General features: G+C 38.5%; 1 protein-coding gene across 1 annotated transcript in view; it reads left to right on the top strand.

The window, feature by feature from the left end:
• WDR36 (WD repeat domain 36) overlaps positions 1 to 15,140 on the top strand; it is a 30,509-nt gene extending 15,369 nt beyond the window's left edge. Inside the window, exons 14-23 of the mRNA XM_063422367.1 lie at positions 291 to 456; positions 734 to 842; positions 1,601 to 1,680; positions 5,299 to 5,406; positions 6,788 to 6,885; positions 8,000 to 8,142; positions 8,507 to 8,623; positions 8,850 to 8,931; positions 12,807 to 12,994; positions 14,336 to 15,140. Of these exons, the coding sequence (XP_063278437.1) occupies positions 291 to 456; positions 734 to 842; positions 1,601 to 1,680; positions 5,299 to 5,406; positions 6,788 to 6,885; positions 8,000 to 8,142; positions 8,507 to 8,623; positions 8,850 to 8,931; positions 12,807 to 12,994; positions 14,336 to 14,485 (1,241 nt within the window). The 3' untranslated portion in view covers positions 14,486 to 15,140. The remainder of the gene's footprint in view (positions 1 to 290; positions 457 to 733; positions 843 to 1,600; positions 1,681 to 5,298; positions 5,407 to 6,787; positions 6,886 to 7,999; positions 8,143 to 8,506; positions 8,624 to 8,849; positions 8,932 to 12,806; positions 12,995 to 14,335) is intronic.
• Positions 15,141 to 16,349: the final 1,209 nt, after the last annotated feature.

Raw genomic sequence — 16,349 nt, 5'->3', positions numbered from 1 at the left:
AGTCACAAGAAGTTCCTCAAACTGAAAGCAGAAATAAAAGCTAGCACTTAGCTTCAGTTGCACATCTTGCTTGTATTCTAGGTGTTTACTTGAAACCAGTTTGGTTTCTGTAGAGATGAAAAAAGCTTAGAATGCTGGAACATCTTGTCAGATAGCTTTCAAATTGTCATATACTTACTGATCATTCATTGTAGTCAGGCAAAGATAAACAAAATAGTGTTTGGCATTCAGCTGATTTCTGTGCTAAGTTTAAGTTCTAGAATAATACTCTCTTTTCTCCTGCTTTGCAGCACATGAAGGGGCCATTAGAGGGGTAGCAGTGGATGGATTGAACCAGCTGGTAATCACAGCAGGAAGTGAAGGATTAATTAAATTTTGGAAATTCAAAATGAAAGATCTCGTTTATTCCACTGAACTTTCTTCTTCTCCAAGTGGAATTCTGCTTCATAGAGACAGGTAAGAAACTGAAGTTATTTTATGTGTATATTGTTTGGTGAACATACCTATCTAGAAAGGCAACCAGTATTCTTAATTAGAATATATTAGAACTTACATTTCTAATGCTTTGAAATACAACTGACTAGTACACAGAGGATGACAAGACATTTTATTAGACTGAAGGAATGTAACCTTTGTTATTTTTAGGATAAAAGATACTTGGGGCAATGTTAGGATGTTTTTATTTTTTGTCTCTTGAGTATTCCCTATCATATGTGTTGATATTTCTTGGCAGTGGTATTCTGGGAATTGCCTTTGATGACTTCACTATTAGTGTTTTGGATATAGAAACCAGGAAGATTGTCAGGACGTTCTCAGGACACCATGGACGGATTAATGACATGGTAATTGTTAACTTGTTTTCTGTAACAAGTGACATACACAGATACCTAACAGATTTTACAGATGGTAGATTTCTCTGTGTGTATTAAATCATTGGATATTTTGTTCAGCTTTGAACAGTAAAGCTGTGGTTCAGCTCCACAGCACTTTTAGCCATGTTAGTTTGGAAATGTAAAGTGGTCAAATTGCCATCTGTTTTTTAATGTGCTTTGTGATTTAACTATAACTTTGCAACGAGATGATTTGGGGGTCAAACAAAACAAAGCACCGGGAATAATGAAAACCATGTTGAGGAGCAGAATTGTGCAGAAGTCTCAGCTGTGTCTGTAGAAAAGCTGAGCAAGCTGAAAATAGTTTTGAGATTATGCAGCACATTGATAATTCCTTATTTGTATCTTATGTGATAGTTCATTGTAATGTTTATTGAAATACCTTTTAGCTTCGAATTTATTTATAAATGCTATTAAAAAGATATTTACTTGACTTATTCAACTTCATGCTTAGAAATATGTTTCCACCATGAACATAAAAGTGAGGACTGAAGTGCTTTGACTAACAGTGAGATATGTTCTGTGTTTTATCTTTGAACCTGTTCTTTAAAAGTTTCTGGTTGTGTTCTTTACTCACTTTCAGTAGCATATTGTCAGTTTTGGTTTATGGCCATATGATTTCACCTGGATTTTAGGGAGCCGTCTAATCTTGGCAGGGCCTCATGTCCCCACTTATTGGTTGTGCCATTAAATTGACTATTTTATTTTAGACTTTCAGTCCTGATGGTCGTTGGCTGATAAGTTCATCAATGGACTGCTCCATTAAGACTTGGGACCTTCCCTCTGGATGGTAAGTCAGTTTAAAAGAATACAGCAGAAGAAATTATCCCCTTCTGATAAATGGCAGAAGGCCTTCTGGCTTGATTATCTGTCACCAGATGTGATATTCAAAGTTGCACATGATATAACAACTTTGCCCACTATTTATTTATTGCGTCCAGTGCTAGCAATGCATGTGTTTTTCTGAGTCCGCAGAATAACACTGTCCTGAAGATCTGTTGGTGACACTTGGAACTTCCATGTAGTGTGAATGAGTGTAAATTTGTTCTTGTCTTGAAGCAGCACTATAATCTAAAGGGAAAGTGATTGCTTAAGGGGAATTGCACTGTGATAGGCTGAGGTGTTCATAGGATCACAGAGTGCTTGGAGTTGGCAGCAAAGATACAGTCCAACTGTCTTGGTTTGGAAAGGCATAATTTTCTCACTAGGTCACCTGACCTATTTTTTCACTAGGTCAGGATACTCAGAGCCCCACCTTGGCCTTGAACACTTCCAGGGCTGGGCCATGTACTCCTTATTTATACTTATTTATCTGTTCCAGTGCCTCACCACCCTCATCACAAAAAAATTCTACCCTACATCCAATCTAAACCCACATTCAAGGTAGTGCCCCTTGTCCTGCCACCACAAGACTTGTTAAAAAGTCTCTCTCAATATTTCCTGTAAGCTCCCTTTAAGTATTGAAGGGCTACAAGGTTGTCTCCCCAAGCACCTTCTGTTCTCTAGGGTGAAGAACTCCACAGCTTTCTCATTTTCCTCATAGGAAATGTGTTCCAGGCCTTGAGTCATTTTCCTGGAGCTGATCTAAATTCATGTGTGTCTTGTGCTGGGGGCCCCAGAGTTGGATGCAGTATTCCAGTTAGTTTTGTAAAGAGAAGCCTGTTTTCACTTACATTCATTTTAACAACACAGTATGGCTTTACATCAGTTATATTTTTCATTTGTTTATACTTGCAAGTGCCAAAAATACTCTCTCATGATCCACTCTGAGTAGTCTTCTCCCAGAATAAAGTTTGGCTGAGAAGTAGGCAAGTACACACAAGAAGTTCAGGAGTCTAGGAAAAAAACAAGCTGAGAAGTAACTTTGCGTTCTGCCAGTGCATTCTTTCAGCAGCACATCAGATAGACTTTTTATTTTTGTAATCTAAGGTAGTGCTGTGCAGTGTACAGCTCTGCTGGTTGTGCCTGGAACTGAAAGATTTCATTTGGGTTGATTATTTTTGTTGATGTGGTTTGGTGAATAATTTTGTATACTGTAAAAGTTCTCATTTTACTACCAGAAGTGCATTGCATCTCAACAAACAATTGTCCTGTTCTTTCATGATGAGAGTCACTAGTCTAAAATAGGTCAGGATGGACGCTAAGTCTTCTTTCCAGTATAAATGGCAAGGAAATTAGCATTCTGGTTTTCCTCTTTCTAACACTTTCCCTTGCAAAGTAATACAAAAAATTGCAGCATTAATTACTATCAGTTTCTTCTATTTTTCTTTTCTTCAGTAATAAAATTCTTGGCAATAAGAATCTATTTGTAATGTTTTTATAAGCAGTCTGAGAGTAGTTCTCTTTTACATGTAAAAAAATTAAATATTTTGTCTCTTGTCTCTGAAATTTGGGTCCAGGTGAAATCTAGGCAGGTAAATGACAAGCCTTGGTTTTAAATGTAATTTTCTTAAATTATTCTTCCAGTATGTAAAGGCAAGGTTTTCCCATAACTATAGGCAGAGGAATGTATTGAAAAGAAAAAACAGCTTTTAATAAAAGGCCTGATGCTTGCTTTACCTCTGTGGGCCATAAATAAAAAAAGCATGAATTGTGTGTTCTAAAGCCTCAGCTTTGATACTGTTCTTATAAAAAGTTTGAAAACATGTGTCTAGAATCCATCATTATGAAAATCACCAACTGACTTTAATAAATGGTCTGTATCTATCTATAATGGTGGTATCTATTAACTGGACATCTGTTTTTCCTTGGAAGTGAAGCTTAACTGTCCTTATATAGTGTAATGCAGGTCTTCCTAGTGCGTGTTTTAACATAGGGCTTTTTTTAAACCGGGAAAAAATTACAAATTTGTGTAAAGAAAATTACAAGCAGGAGCGCTGCTGTACAGATGTTTCTGCTGTGCAGCTTGGGTAGACAAACTGAGAAATCAGAGGTATTCACTGGCTGTTCATAGTTTCTATGGAGCACTTGAGAAAAAACAGAATAAGAGACCTGTTACATGTGAGCTCAACATTATATTTTCCATTGTCTCAGTAAGGCAGGAAGTATAGAGGTAGATGCCTTCAGCCCCAAGGCTTTTTGTGTAAAAATGACAACTGTCTTATTTCCTGTAGTAGATTGATCCGTCCTTCCCCCAAGCCTGTAATTTTAATCATGATTTAAGTTCAGTCAGTAGAAAAACTTAATTTCTTGTTAAATTCATCTTCGAGTTCTTTGTGGTTGATTTATTTAACAGAATTTCTCAGTTGCAGGTAAGGATTGTCATAAAAAGATGGATTTGAAACTAAGAAAAAAGATCTAGGATAAATTTTTCTTGCCATTGTGCACTGTGTGCAAAATGTGTCTGACATTATATATGGGATTTATGGGTTTAGTGTTAATATATTTTATATTGAAAGTGATGAATGATTTTTCTCTTACCCGAGACTTGCAACATGTGTCTAAGAACATGCAGGGGGAATAAAACATTCCATTCAGGGAAAACAGGCTTTTATTTTTGACATGTTCCCTCAAACCATCACAGGGGTTCTCAGTGTCTAAGAAAATATATGCCCACAAGATTTTATGTTTTAAACTGAAACATTACATCAATATTTTTTCTGTGGCTAGTGAGCAGAACAGGGCTGTAGAGCTGTAAACAAGAACAAAGTATTCACACTCTTCGTTAGTTCTTTTTGTTTCTCTTGGTGAACTAGTTGTCAAATTTAGCTTTTACTCAAAATTTGAAGTAACTGAAATTTGTATTTGAGTGAGTGACAAGCACTGCTGTCAACCTGGGCTTGAGTGGAAGTCTGCTAGAGAGTGCATCATCCAGAACTTAAAAGTATCATTGTTAAAATAGTTGCATGGTAATATATTATTATAATGTTAGAATAGTTGCATTTTAACTTTGTTTTTACATGATATTTTTTCAGTATTCTGCAATCATGAAAAAATGATCAAAGAATGTTTCTCAGACGGAATGCCAAAACTGTTGCAGATAATCAAACTTCACATTGTACAGTTCATACTTTGTTTCAGAAACGTTAGGGTCTAGTATTAACCAACTGTATATGAAGTATGCTGAGAGAGGGAATTGTCAGTCTGAGCAACCAGGGCTGACTGGAAATTCAGAATTTATGGCCAGTAAAAGGTTTGTGTTAGAATGGTTCATCACATATTCTCCAGGGTGTGCATTTCTAAAGAGGCATCAGCTTTATGCAGTTTTCGAGCATTTTGTAGAGACAAAGGGTTTGTTGTACAGTGATGTTCATTTAATGTGTTTATGTAATATATTTGGATATTTCTACTACCCTGGTTTGTGTCCATACTTCTAGTGGCCTGTTTGCATTCAGCTGTAACTCAGATGTGTGCAGATAAACAAGTTTATCTTGCTGATAAGTACTCTGTTGTGTCTTTTTCTCCATAGTCTCATAGATTGTTTTTTGGTAGACTCTGCAGCTGTGAGCCTTACTATGTCCCCTACAGGAGATTTTCTGGCTTCTGCACATGTGGATGATCTTGGAATTTATTTGTGGTGAGTATGTAATCTGTTTCTACACAGAATTGAGGATGGGGCAGGGTTCTTTTATTGCAAACAGAGAATTGCCCTGTGAGTATCATCTCCAATGTTTTGTGTTCTCTGGTTCTAATTAGGACAAGTGTTCTGTGCTGCTCTGATTCATAAGTCACGAAATTTCCACAGTTATTACTTATTCAGATAGTTTAAATGATCTCTTTTTTTGAAATGTTTCATACTCTTAAGAATTCCTATTAATGCCGGTTGTGAAGTTTTTCTTAGACTCCATTTCCCCCACCGCTTTGAGTTGTCTTTGTTCAAATAGTGCTTCTTTCTGAAGTATTTTTCTTGTCCTGCTGTACAGTGTTCTCTAGGACTTCTGAGCAGTATATGAAAGTTGTGATTATTTCTCTTTATAAGTGATAAATGAGCACAGAAGTAGAATGTGATTTAGTTCAGTTTCCTCATTCCAGCTTTAAAGGAAATGACTGTTCAGGTCTAGTACAGAGGTAACACACCTCAGTGCCACATTAAAATGGCTTGGGTCTTTTTCCCGTTCAGTTGACAGATTATTTCAGGTTATGTATGTTTGCTGTAGTTTTGACTGAGGAGTGTTCAGTTGTTAGGCCTTCCTGTGGTTAAGTAAAAGTGCTTCTTTGTGAATCACAACAGTTGTTTTTACCTAGCCCTAGTTTATATTGACAAAAGAAGCAATTTGCCAGATTATTTGTGTTCATGTTTCAAACCTGAAGAAAATTTGCCAAGAGTATTATCCTAAAATTATGTGAAAGCAGGATAAATCATTTATGTTTGCATAATGTGTTCAGCCTGGAGAAGGCTCTGGGGAGACCTTAGAGCCCCTTCCAGTGCCTAAAGGGGCTCCAGTGCTCCAGGAGAATGGGTGAGGGGCTTTGAACAAAGGCCTGGAGTGACAGGAAAAGGGGGAATGGCTTCAAACTGAAGAAGATAGGTTTAGAGTACACACTGGAAACACATTGTGAGAGTGGTGGAACAGTGGCACAGGTAAGTACTTTTTTGGCCATCAGGACCAGGACAGTTACTGCCCCTGTCCTGGGCACTGGTCAGATCGGACTTCAAATTGTGTGTTTAGTTCTGGGCCCCTCACTTCAAAAAGAACATTGAGGTCTGCATCCCTATTATTATCATGTTCTTGGCAATAATACTTAAACATAACATTTCTATTTCAGATCTTCAGGTGAGTCTATTGCCACACTTCATTTCCTGCCTATCTGGTAGATGAAGAGAGATAATCTTGAATAGAGCCTGGTGAATTGCCATTGTGCTGCAGCAGTATTAGACTGTGGTGTAAATTACGTCTGAAGTACTTGTTCCCATTCATCTAGAGAAGGCTTTTAAAATGCCTGTCTTATTTTTTCAGGTCAAACCGTTCTTTGTATTCACTTGTGTCATTGCGGCCCCTTCCTGCAGATTATGAACCATCTTTGGTGACACTCCCCAGCACCTGCCCTATGCAAGGTAATCCTCAGATGAAAGTGTATTTTTTTTTCCCTTGCAGTTTGTTCCCCTGCTTGTATGCCATAGATTCATTGCAGTTGTCTTGTTGACAGGAGAATTGGGTTCACCTGACCTGGCATGGGCCTGTGCCCAGTGGAATTTTTTACTGAATTAATAGAAGTGATTGTGCTTCAGAAGTCCTCTAGATGGAGATCTTGTCTGCCCAAGTTTCTAGTGCCTACATTTGGATCTCCATTTGGAGGAGAAGCACACCTACCTATTGGCCACTAGAACATCATCATGATGATAGTGGCTGCTTTATCAAGCTCACACTTGCATTACATACTGAAATTAGGGAGACAGGAATTCATCCCAGAGCTTGGAATGTTTTTGCCCTGATGCTGGCTGAAAGCTTTAACCCACTTTGTGTCTTCAGCAAATGTAAAGTTCCTGTTTAGATGCTAAGGTCTCTTCATGGATTATATTCCTTTGTTATTTCAGGCTTGTTTATTAGCTTCATTGTTTTACCCAGCTAATATTTTACAAAAAGAAAGGAAAGTAGACCTGTCTGGTCAACACCACACAGGAAATCAAGAGAAAATTGAGTGACTGACATTGTAACTTTTCTTGTGGGATGTTGTGCTTTAATATTGAGATTTTCTTCATTTTTATGTACCACTTCAGTCATACCTATGAAGAGGTTGTGATGAGGTAGAGAATATTGTGCAAGTATTTAAATGCAAGGATTTCACAGCTTTATAACTTAGAACTAAAATTACTGTTTATATATTTGTACAGTTAGAACAATGGATTACTGCCAAAATTTTGTTTTCTTTAGTAACTCTGTAAACGGCTTTTATATCACTTCAGTGAAAGTAGGGAAATCTTATCAGTCTTTAAAATTTTGGTTATTAAATTCTGCATCTTAACTATAATATTTTTAAATTATTTAATATTTCATAAGGCTAATACAGATTGTTTCTGTAGCTTTTCAGCTCTGTGTTATGTTAGCACTTATGTCTATAACTAATATGCATTTGTTATTCAAAAACTGCAAAACAAAAGTGTTGGGCTTGATTTTTTAAAAAAATTATCTGGAGTATGAGTGTTCATACAAGATATCTGTTTCTGCAAGATGTGGATGTGTCAGGAGATGAAGAGCCATGTGATGAAATGATAGAATATGTCTCACCTGAGCAATTGGGAGAGCAGCTGGTGACCCTTTCCTTGTTACCGGAATCAAGGTGGAAAAATCTCATCAACCTTGATATTATCAAGGTACTGAAACCGTGCAGAAAATAGCATACATCCATACATTTGCCCTATTTCTATGAAATGTATTACCTATTCTTGTAACTTGATCCTGCCTTTCAGGTTATTTTTCAGGATTTTGCAGTAAAAGTCTGTGTGGTGTTTTTCACAATTCCTGGGATTTGGGAGAAGGGCTGTTTTTCTGCTGAATAGTTGCTTCATAATTAGTCATAAAAGATTCTAATTGTATCTTTACTTTTCAGTAAACTTCAGTATACTTAGTCTTTAGAGTTTTCACAGTATTTTAAAAATTAAACTCTTGACAAACAAAATATTCCCACATTCTCTTACTATGATGATAATGATTTTAATTCAAATATCTAATTAACAGAAAAGAAATAAACCAAGAGAGCCACCAAAAGTTCCAAAGTCAGCACCTTTCTTCATCCCAACACTTCCTGGTCTTATACCCCGATACATTCCACCAGAGGAGGAAGATGATAGACAGGTAAAAAGAAGAATAAATGTAATTGTGTTTATGTAGTGTATTTTAAAAAAACTGTCAAATGCTTTTTAGTGTTGGGTTCAATCACTAGACTTTAAAGTACCAGTTTTAACTTGCGACATTATTGCTTTATTTCTCGGTCTTATTCTCTCAGTTGAAAAATAAGGTAATTGAGTTGTAAAAATGTATTTGCATATTCATGGACACACTGCTGTGTTTTTTTGTCTAGTCGAAGGTGGTAAACCTTGGGGTACTGGCACAGAAATCTGATTTCTATATTCATCTTGAAGAAGCCCTGAGCACCAACGAATGTAAGTTAACAAAATATTTTACTAAAAATGTTGATTCTGCTTTTATTTTGATATATATTTGATTTCTAATGTCAGAATTGTAACAGATGGGGAAAAAAAATGCATAGTACATATATAAGTATAAAAGGCAGAGAAAATTACTTAATACACAGATAGCCAGACTAGATCAAAGATCCATTGGTACTGAAGCTCTTCTGCAGCACAGAACTCAGTTTTGGCTAAAACCTGAGCAATGGGGAACAAAGAGACACGAACGTCCTTATGCACCTAAAGTACACGAGCACGGCAGCGCCACAGCACAGCCCTGCGCCCAGTAGCACCTTGGTGTTGTAGAAGGCTTGCTTGATAAAATTCTCTTGCTGCAGCAGCAACATTCCTGCCACTCTGCCAGCCCCACTGCTGCCGGCAGCCAGTGCTGTCCTCACACGGAGCTCTGCGGGTGCTGCAGGGCGCTGCCCGCCCCGCCCGGGCTGCCCAGCGGCTGCACTGGGAGTCGCCTGCATGCTGCTCCGGTTCCAGCGGACCCTCAGGGGCCGCAGCAGGACCTGCTCCTGGCACCACGGCTTTCAGCTTCTCCTTGGGAGGCAGCGCGCCGCCCTGCGCGGGCACAGCGGGCAGCCCGCATCAGCGGTGTCCAGCGGCAGCGAGGTGCACGCGGAGGGGCTGCCTGGCGGGCTCTCCTGCTCCCTGGCCGGGCAGGTGTGGTGAGCAGGAGCCCAGCGGCTGCAAGCAGCATTCCGGCTGGCGAGCGGAGAACCAGCTCAGCGGGACAGCCAAGGCCATCGTGCCCGAGGGTGCGTGGGGCCATGGGCTGTGATTATAGTTCTCTGTAAGCTGGGCACTGGCTCGGTGCATCAACAACTTCCAGGTCACCTTCCTTCATTGTAACTTTCTTGCTTTTCTGCCTATGCTGGATTACAGTGCTGCTATTTTGGGCGAAAGCATGTCCATCATTTGCTTGTGGTGTGGGAATTTCATGCCAAAGGGACCAAACACGGAGGGATTTTCATCAGAGTAAGGCAATTCTGCAAAGCATGGGTCAATCTCGGGGTCGGATATGGCTTTTGGTAGCGCTGAGAGTTTGGGGGAATTAGTTTCTGAAGCTGCAAAATGGCTGACTTTCATGCAGCTTTCTTTAATGGCCACCATTATTGTCCCCCATGTGGCAAGATGCTCACAAAGCATCAGCGTCACCATCCCTGGTCATACCGAAAAGTCTCTCCCCTACCATTTGCCAGGCTTCTGCTTGAAGAGGGCCATTAAAGAGAAAATCTTTAACGTGATTAAACACCCAGTCTAGCAGGATACTCATCAATTTCACATCAGCAGTATAGTCTGTGATAGTCTGTGATGTAGGAACTGCTGTACTTGGTCCAAGTTCCTGCTTTATTCCAGGGATATTCCACCTCCTATATTGCTCCCACTGGTTTACCCAGCTTCTAGATGAGATAGGCACACTTGAATTACCTTGAGTTCTTTCCCAAACTCTTCCAGTCTTTCCCTGGATTCTCTTCCTGGCTGATTCCTTGACTCAGTGGAAGTTGCTACTGGAGTGGTGTATACCCTGCACTACTTTTATAGGTCCTGATTCAAGACAGCCATTTGTAGCAGTGGGGAACAAAAAGGCATGGACCCCCTTATGCATCCAGAGTAGATCTCCTTATTGTAGAAATTACCCCCCTTTTATACTTCTAGGTTCCACCACACAGAGCCAGAACCTAACACAAGAAGGGCGCCCATTGGCTGCTGAGCTGCAGTGCTGCTGTCCACTCATTCCATTACCCAGTCAGCTTCCTGTTCATGTGCTGTCCATGCATTTCTCCTCATAACTGCCTCTCAGCCCCCAACCAGCTCCCAACCATCTAGCCTGCAGCCGTGCCTTCCCCACAGGGCCTTCTGGTGAATATAAGCCTTAACAGCTTTAAAAAATATAACCCCACATTCCACAAAAACCCTTATGGTGAAAGAAGGTTGTGTTCCTAAGATCATTAAACTTTTTTGGAAATCGTGGTGATATCATCAGAAAAGGTGCTATGTATTATTTTGAGGGAAAGGAAGGAAGGAGGGGATTGATTTGATAAGGAATAGTCTGGTGATTCACTGAAACATGAAAAACGTAATGTGCCTAGCAAGTTCTCCTTTCAAGGGCTACTTCACCAGACATTCAATGAACTTAGTGTTAATTCATTGCCCTGTGATTTAAAGTCTAAGAAGAAATAAATGGTACAAAAATAAGGTGTTGGATTTCTTTGAACATTCAGTTTGTTTTGAATTTCAGTCACTTAAATGACCTGTGTAATGTACCAGCTGTTTTTCATGTTTATCTTGTGACACTACAGAATCATTGAAACTCAGAATTTTTAAAATGATTGCTAATATAGTAGATTTGGAAATGTAAATGGAGAACAGTTTGTCCACAAAACAGTTCTGTTGAGAATTCTTCTGCTTAAATTTTCTTGAGATGACCAGCTTACTCAAGTGCACTTAAAAGGTTTTGTGTGCAGAACTGTATCTGTCACAAACAGTATGTGTTCTTACACCTTATTTTTAGTATTTTGATTGACAGTGTTCCATTAAAGTGCCTCAGAGCGACTCAGAAGAGGTGAATGTTTAAAAATCTTGTGGATGCTGGCCGTACCAGGGAGGAAATGCGCTCTGATGCATTGTGGTGGTGGACATGTGGACTTGCCTCAGGCCACCTCTGCTGTAAGGCAGGTGTGATCCAGGGTCTGTGCCACAGCCACAGTTGTGGGAGCCTCATGATCCTGGTTGGGCCAGCTGCTGATGGGGAGCATGGCTCTTTGCAAATTAACTGGACCAAGCAAATTAAAAGAATCCTGCTGGAACCATCCTGGTTTGCTGTTGGGGTGGAAACAGGGTTTCACATCTCAGATCAGGACTGTGGAAGATGTGCAGGATTGAGCTGCAACCTTTTCCATGTTGTATATGTATCAACTTAACAACATGTTCCGTGTTTCATTTACTTAATGTCATAAAAAAAGATATTTAATGCATCTGTTTCATACTGTTAAATCAGTTATATTTAAAACTAGCTAATGATTTTTGTAGGAATCAAATACTGATTTATACCACCTGAGGAATATTAACCAATGCCTAATACCATTGGCTACCATGAAACTGGTCTTCTTAGTGAAAGAAATGTTAATCAGATACATTTTAAAAATGTTATAACTAGTTGGATTTGCAGCCAAACATATTTTTGCCGCTTCATTTTTAAAGCAAATGGATGGAATCCTCATGCATCATTGGGTAGGATGATAGAAATCCTGAGAAGGAACAATTATGAAGAGGAAGAAAGTTTGTAAATTGCATGTATTTCTACTATGGAGAAGATTTTCCCCCAACACCCTCCAGCATAAGGCATTCATTTAGCAAAAGTTATAATTTTGTTAGATGCACCAGAAGATGTTGTTTTGTTTCATGTCAACTAAAGTAAAGATGCTTAGTAAAAGTGGTGCTCTCTGTCTTTCAGAATATATTCACAGTTAATGATTCAAAATCTCAAGGATGTACATTCATTCTGCCAAGATATATGAAATGACAATGTTATGTGGTTAATTAGAAATTTTGTTTAACTTAAAAGACAGAAGAGTGAAAAAGTGAAACAAATACCAATATGTTAGTTGTATGTTTCAATTTCAAGTAAAGTGCATCTATTCTTCTAGTATGTGGTGGGATAGTAAATTAAAGACAGGGATACGTTGTTTTGAAAACAGAAAAGTAAGAGAACAGCAAAACCTTGAAAGTCATAGTCACTGCTTACGAATTTTAGAATAAGCCTGTCTTATGAAGGATCTGTTAGGTTCTGTTTTGCAGTTGTTATTGATAATGTGTTTCTCAATGTTCTAACGCAGATAAAACTCCACTTGACTTACTGAAAAGTTTGGGGCCATCTAATATTGAGTTAGAACTACGGGGTTTGGCCCCTGAAGGAGGTGGCTCCATGGAGGTGATGCTGAGCTTTCTGAGGATGATTGGGGTGATGCTGAACAAGAGGTACAACTTTGAACTCGCTCAGGCATACCTGGCACTATTTTTAAAGGTAACAATTTTCTTATAAAATTTATGTTAGTACTATTTAAAATAATGGATATGCAGTAGAAACCTATTTGAAGGGTTTTTGAAATGGTTTTAAAATATCTAATTGATTGTATTGGATGATTTGGCAATTCATTTGGTGACAGTCGAGAAAAACTTGCAAAACAAAAGATGTTGTGAAGTGGCTCTGCCAGTCAGGTTTTGTTCTATTCCTTACTTAAAATGGGTTTTATTTTTTTGTAACATGCCTAAATTCTTAGTGGTTGTTAATTGTTAAACTAATGTATGTTCTGTCTTAAATAAGCAAAAAATGTAATACACAATGGTTGGGAAGTAAATTAGACATTTTGATGGATTTATCACTAGACATTGCAAGCCTGAGCTACTTGCCATGTCAGTGGGCTGCCTTTCTTGTGTTTCCTGTGAGTATCACAGAACAGTGAAATGATTCCAGGGTGTGTGTAAGTTAGAAAGTTACATTACTGAAGCATATTAACAGTTGCTCTTAGAGACAAAGTGGTTCTGCAGAAGATTGAAACCCTTCTGAAGTACAGGTGCTTAAGATACTCTGATTTATGAAATCATGTGAAAGGAATTAATAGCAGTTTACTTGGAAAACACGGTTGCAAACATTCAGACACGTGTAATGCCAGGGCATCCACAGCTTCTCTTGGTAACCTGTTCCATTGCCTCACCACATTCACAGTAAAGAATTTTGTCTAATATTCAGACTGTGCAGACTAATAATATTGTGCAGACTAAAGCTCAATATCAAGGCTCCTAGATTTAAATTGTAGCTTGGCAAATAAATGTTCCCTCCATTAAGCGGTAATAATTGATGCAAGATCAGAAGGTTTATCTTCCTTCTGTTTTAACAAGGTTGCCATTTGTCACATAAAGAGACCTCATCCGTCTCTATCGCTATAGTGTGTGCTAGCATCATTCTTCTTGATGTGTGCAACATGGATAATTAAAATAATAATCCTGAATGACCTTAGCACATCTGTCTAGCCTTTCTGGCCTAAAGAGGAATTTGTGGTGCAGGTCAGAAAGTGGAGAAAGTTACCCTCTAGGGAAGTGTGATGAGAATAGATTCAGCAGCCTTGCCAGAAGATGATCTAGTAAAAATATAGCAGATTTAGGACGTTTTGCTGCCTTATCCCATTTAGTACATGAAAAATGGCTTGTAAAAACCAGCAAAAATGAGGCAGTATTAAATAAAAGAAATTAATTGAAGGAAAAAAGTCCTGTCCTTACTTGGGACATTTTCTGAAAGCAAAGTATTGGAATTGAATGGGGAAAAGAGTCTTTCATTGTTTCACTAACTGCTTGTTTTTATTTTCAGTTACATCTTAAGTTTCTCTCATCGGAGCCAAAACTCTTGGAAGAATTATCCAAATTGTCAATGCAACTTGAGGAAACTTGGATTCATTTGCAGGCTCTCTTCAATCAGAGTCTGTGTGTTCTGACATATATGAAGAGTGCTTTGCTGTAAAATACTTCAGAGTTTTGTCTGCATAAGATTTCCCTCAGAGTAATAGTAAAATTTATTACAAAAGATACTGGATTCCAAAAATCATACTGGGTCTTGGAATCATGGAATCATTAAGTTTGAAAAAGACCTCCATGACCATCAAGTCCAACCTTCTGCTGGATACCACCCTGTCCACTAAGCCATATCATTACGTGCCAGACAATTCATTTTTTTTAATAAAATCCCTGATTTTCCAGGGATGGTGATTCCACCATCCTGTTCCAGTTCTTCTTCTGGTGCTGTATTTTGTACAGCTACATATGGCAGAGCTTTAGAACTTGCATAACTGCCTATTTTTGTTCACTTTGGTTGGAGAAAAAGTTACTGCATGCAGCTAAAGTGTTTATTGTGTTGGCCTGTGCTGTCAATGCACAGACATTTGGATTCAAGGCCCAGAGCAACCTGGCCTTGGCAGGGGGTTGAAAGTAGGTGATCTTTAAAGTTTCTTCCAACCCAAGCAATTCAATGATTCTCTGATTCTATGGCTACATAAAATGTAGCTCACAATGAAGAAATAACGTGGGAAAAAAAGAAGTGGGAATGTAACTTCCATGCAGGAGACCAAAAACTGTATTTTTCTTAATAAAGTCATTGTTGATGCAAAAATAAAACAAAAGGTCTGAATTGTTAACACTTCATTAACATTATTTTAAAGCAAATTAATCTAAAAATTATGTTCCTCTGCAATCAGAGCAATTTTCTTACGATGTTTGTAAAAATCAGTTGTCTTCTCACTTTTGCAGGCATCTATTTCTGTATGCAAAGATTTCCAGCTGTACTAAAAATTACTGAACTTCAAAAAAACCCTGAAAACCCAAGCTAAACAAGCTAAACAAACAAAACCAGACTTTCAGGCGGCTCAGTTTCATACGAAAATTGTTTCTTTTCTTAAGGAGGAAAGATTACTGGCAAAGAAGCTTTGTTTTGAGGGATTTTTAATTAAATCAGATGGGGGTTTTTTACAATTTGATATTTGGGTTTCAAACCATAAGGTTTGGGCATAGTTTGTGACCTCTGCAGTGAAATTATCTTGAACTTTGCCGTTTGAGAGTACTTCCTCCCAGCAGAAGAATCTCCTGAGCAAGCCTTTGGTCTATTTCACATGCTCAAGCTATGTACACAGAACAACAGAGCAACTCATACAAATATGCAATTTCAATGAGTAAACTTGAAAGGTGATTCATTGCATTTGACAGAAAACTGAAGCAATAGTGGGGTCAACTGTTTTTTTTTAATGCCATCACATTGTAGAACCCCTTTTAGTCATGTGACTGGAACAAATTGCAAACATGGAATCACACAACAACAGAAGGGCATGGCTTGAAAGGGACCCCTTGCTGTGGGCCAGGAGCACCTTTCACTAGACCAAGTTGCTCAGGGCCCCTTCCAATGTGACTGGATATTTCCAGGGATGGGGCATCTACAGCTTTTCTTGGTAACCCGTAATGGTGTCTCACTGTTTGTCACAGGAAGAATTTCCTGCTAATATCCAATCTGAACCTACTGTCCTTGAGTCTAAAGTCATCCATGTACACATGAAGTTTCTTACAAAGTTTGCTACTGAGGGTTAAGAAGATCCTTTGTACCACAGAACTATTTGTTTCTGGTGATATGATTCTTGACAACCCATTGCTCCCAATTTATTGGATTGATCTGAAGTTGTCCAAAATCCCTTAAATGTCAGTGTAATATATAATGAACCTCTCAGCTTGCAGGCATTACTGTTACTCCTTTAGAAGATCTTACAGAATAATTTTCTGAATAAAGACAAAATGTACAAAGGTTAATAAGGCAGTATTTGCAGATCTGCCTCAGTGGAAGAAGG

This window comes from Prinia subflava, chromosome Z (genome assembly GCF_021018805.1).
Source record: "Prinia subflava isolate CZ2003 ecotype Zambia chromosome Z, Cam_Psub_1.2, whole genome shotgun sequence".
Taxonomy (NCBI): domain Eukaryota; kingdom Metazoa; phylum Chordata; class Aves; order Passeriformes; family Cisticolidae; genus Prinia; species Prinia subflava.
This window is presented reverse-complemented; position numbering and strand designations above follow the sequence as displayed.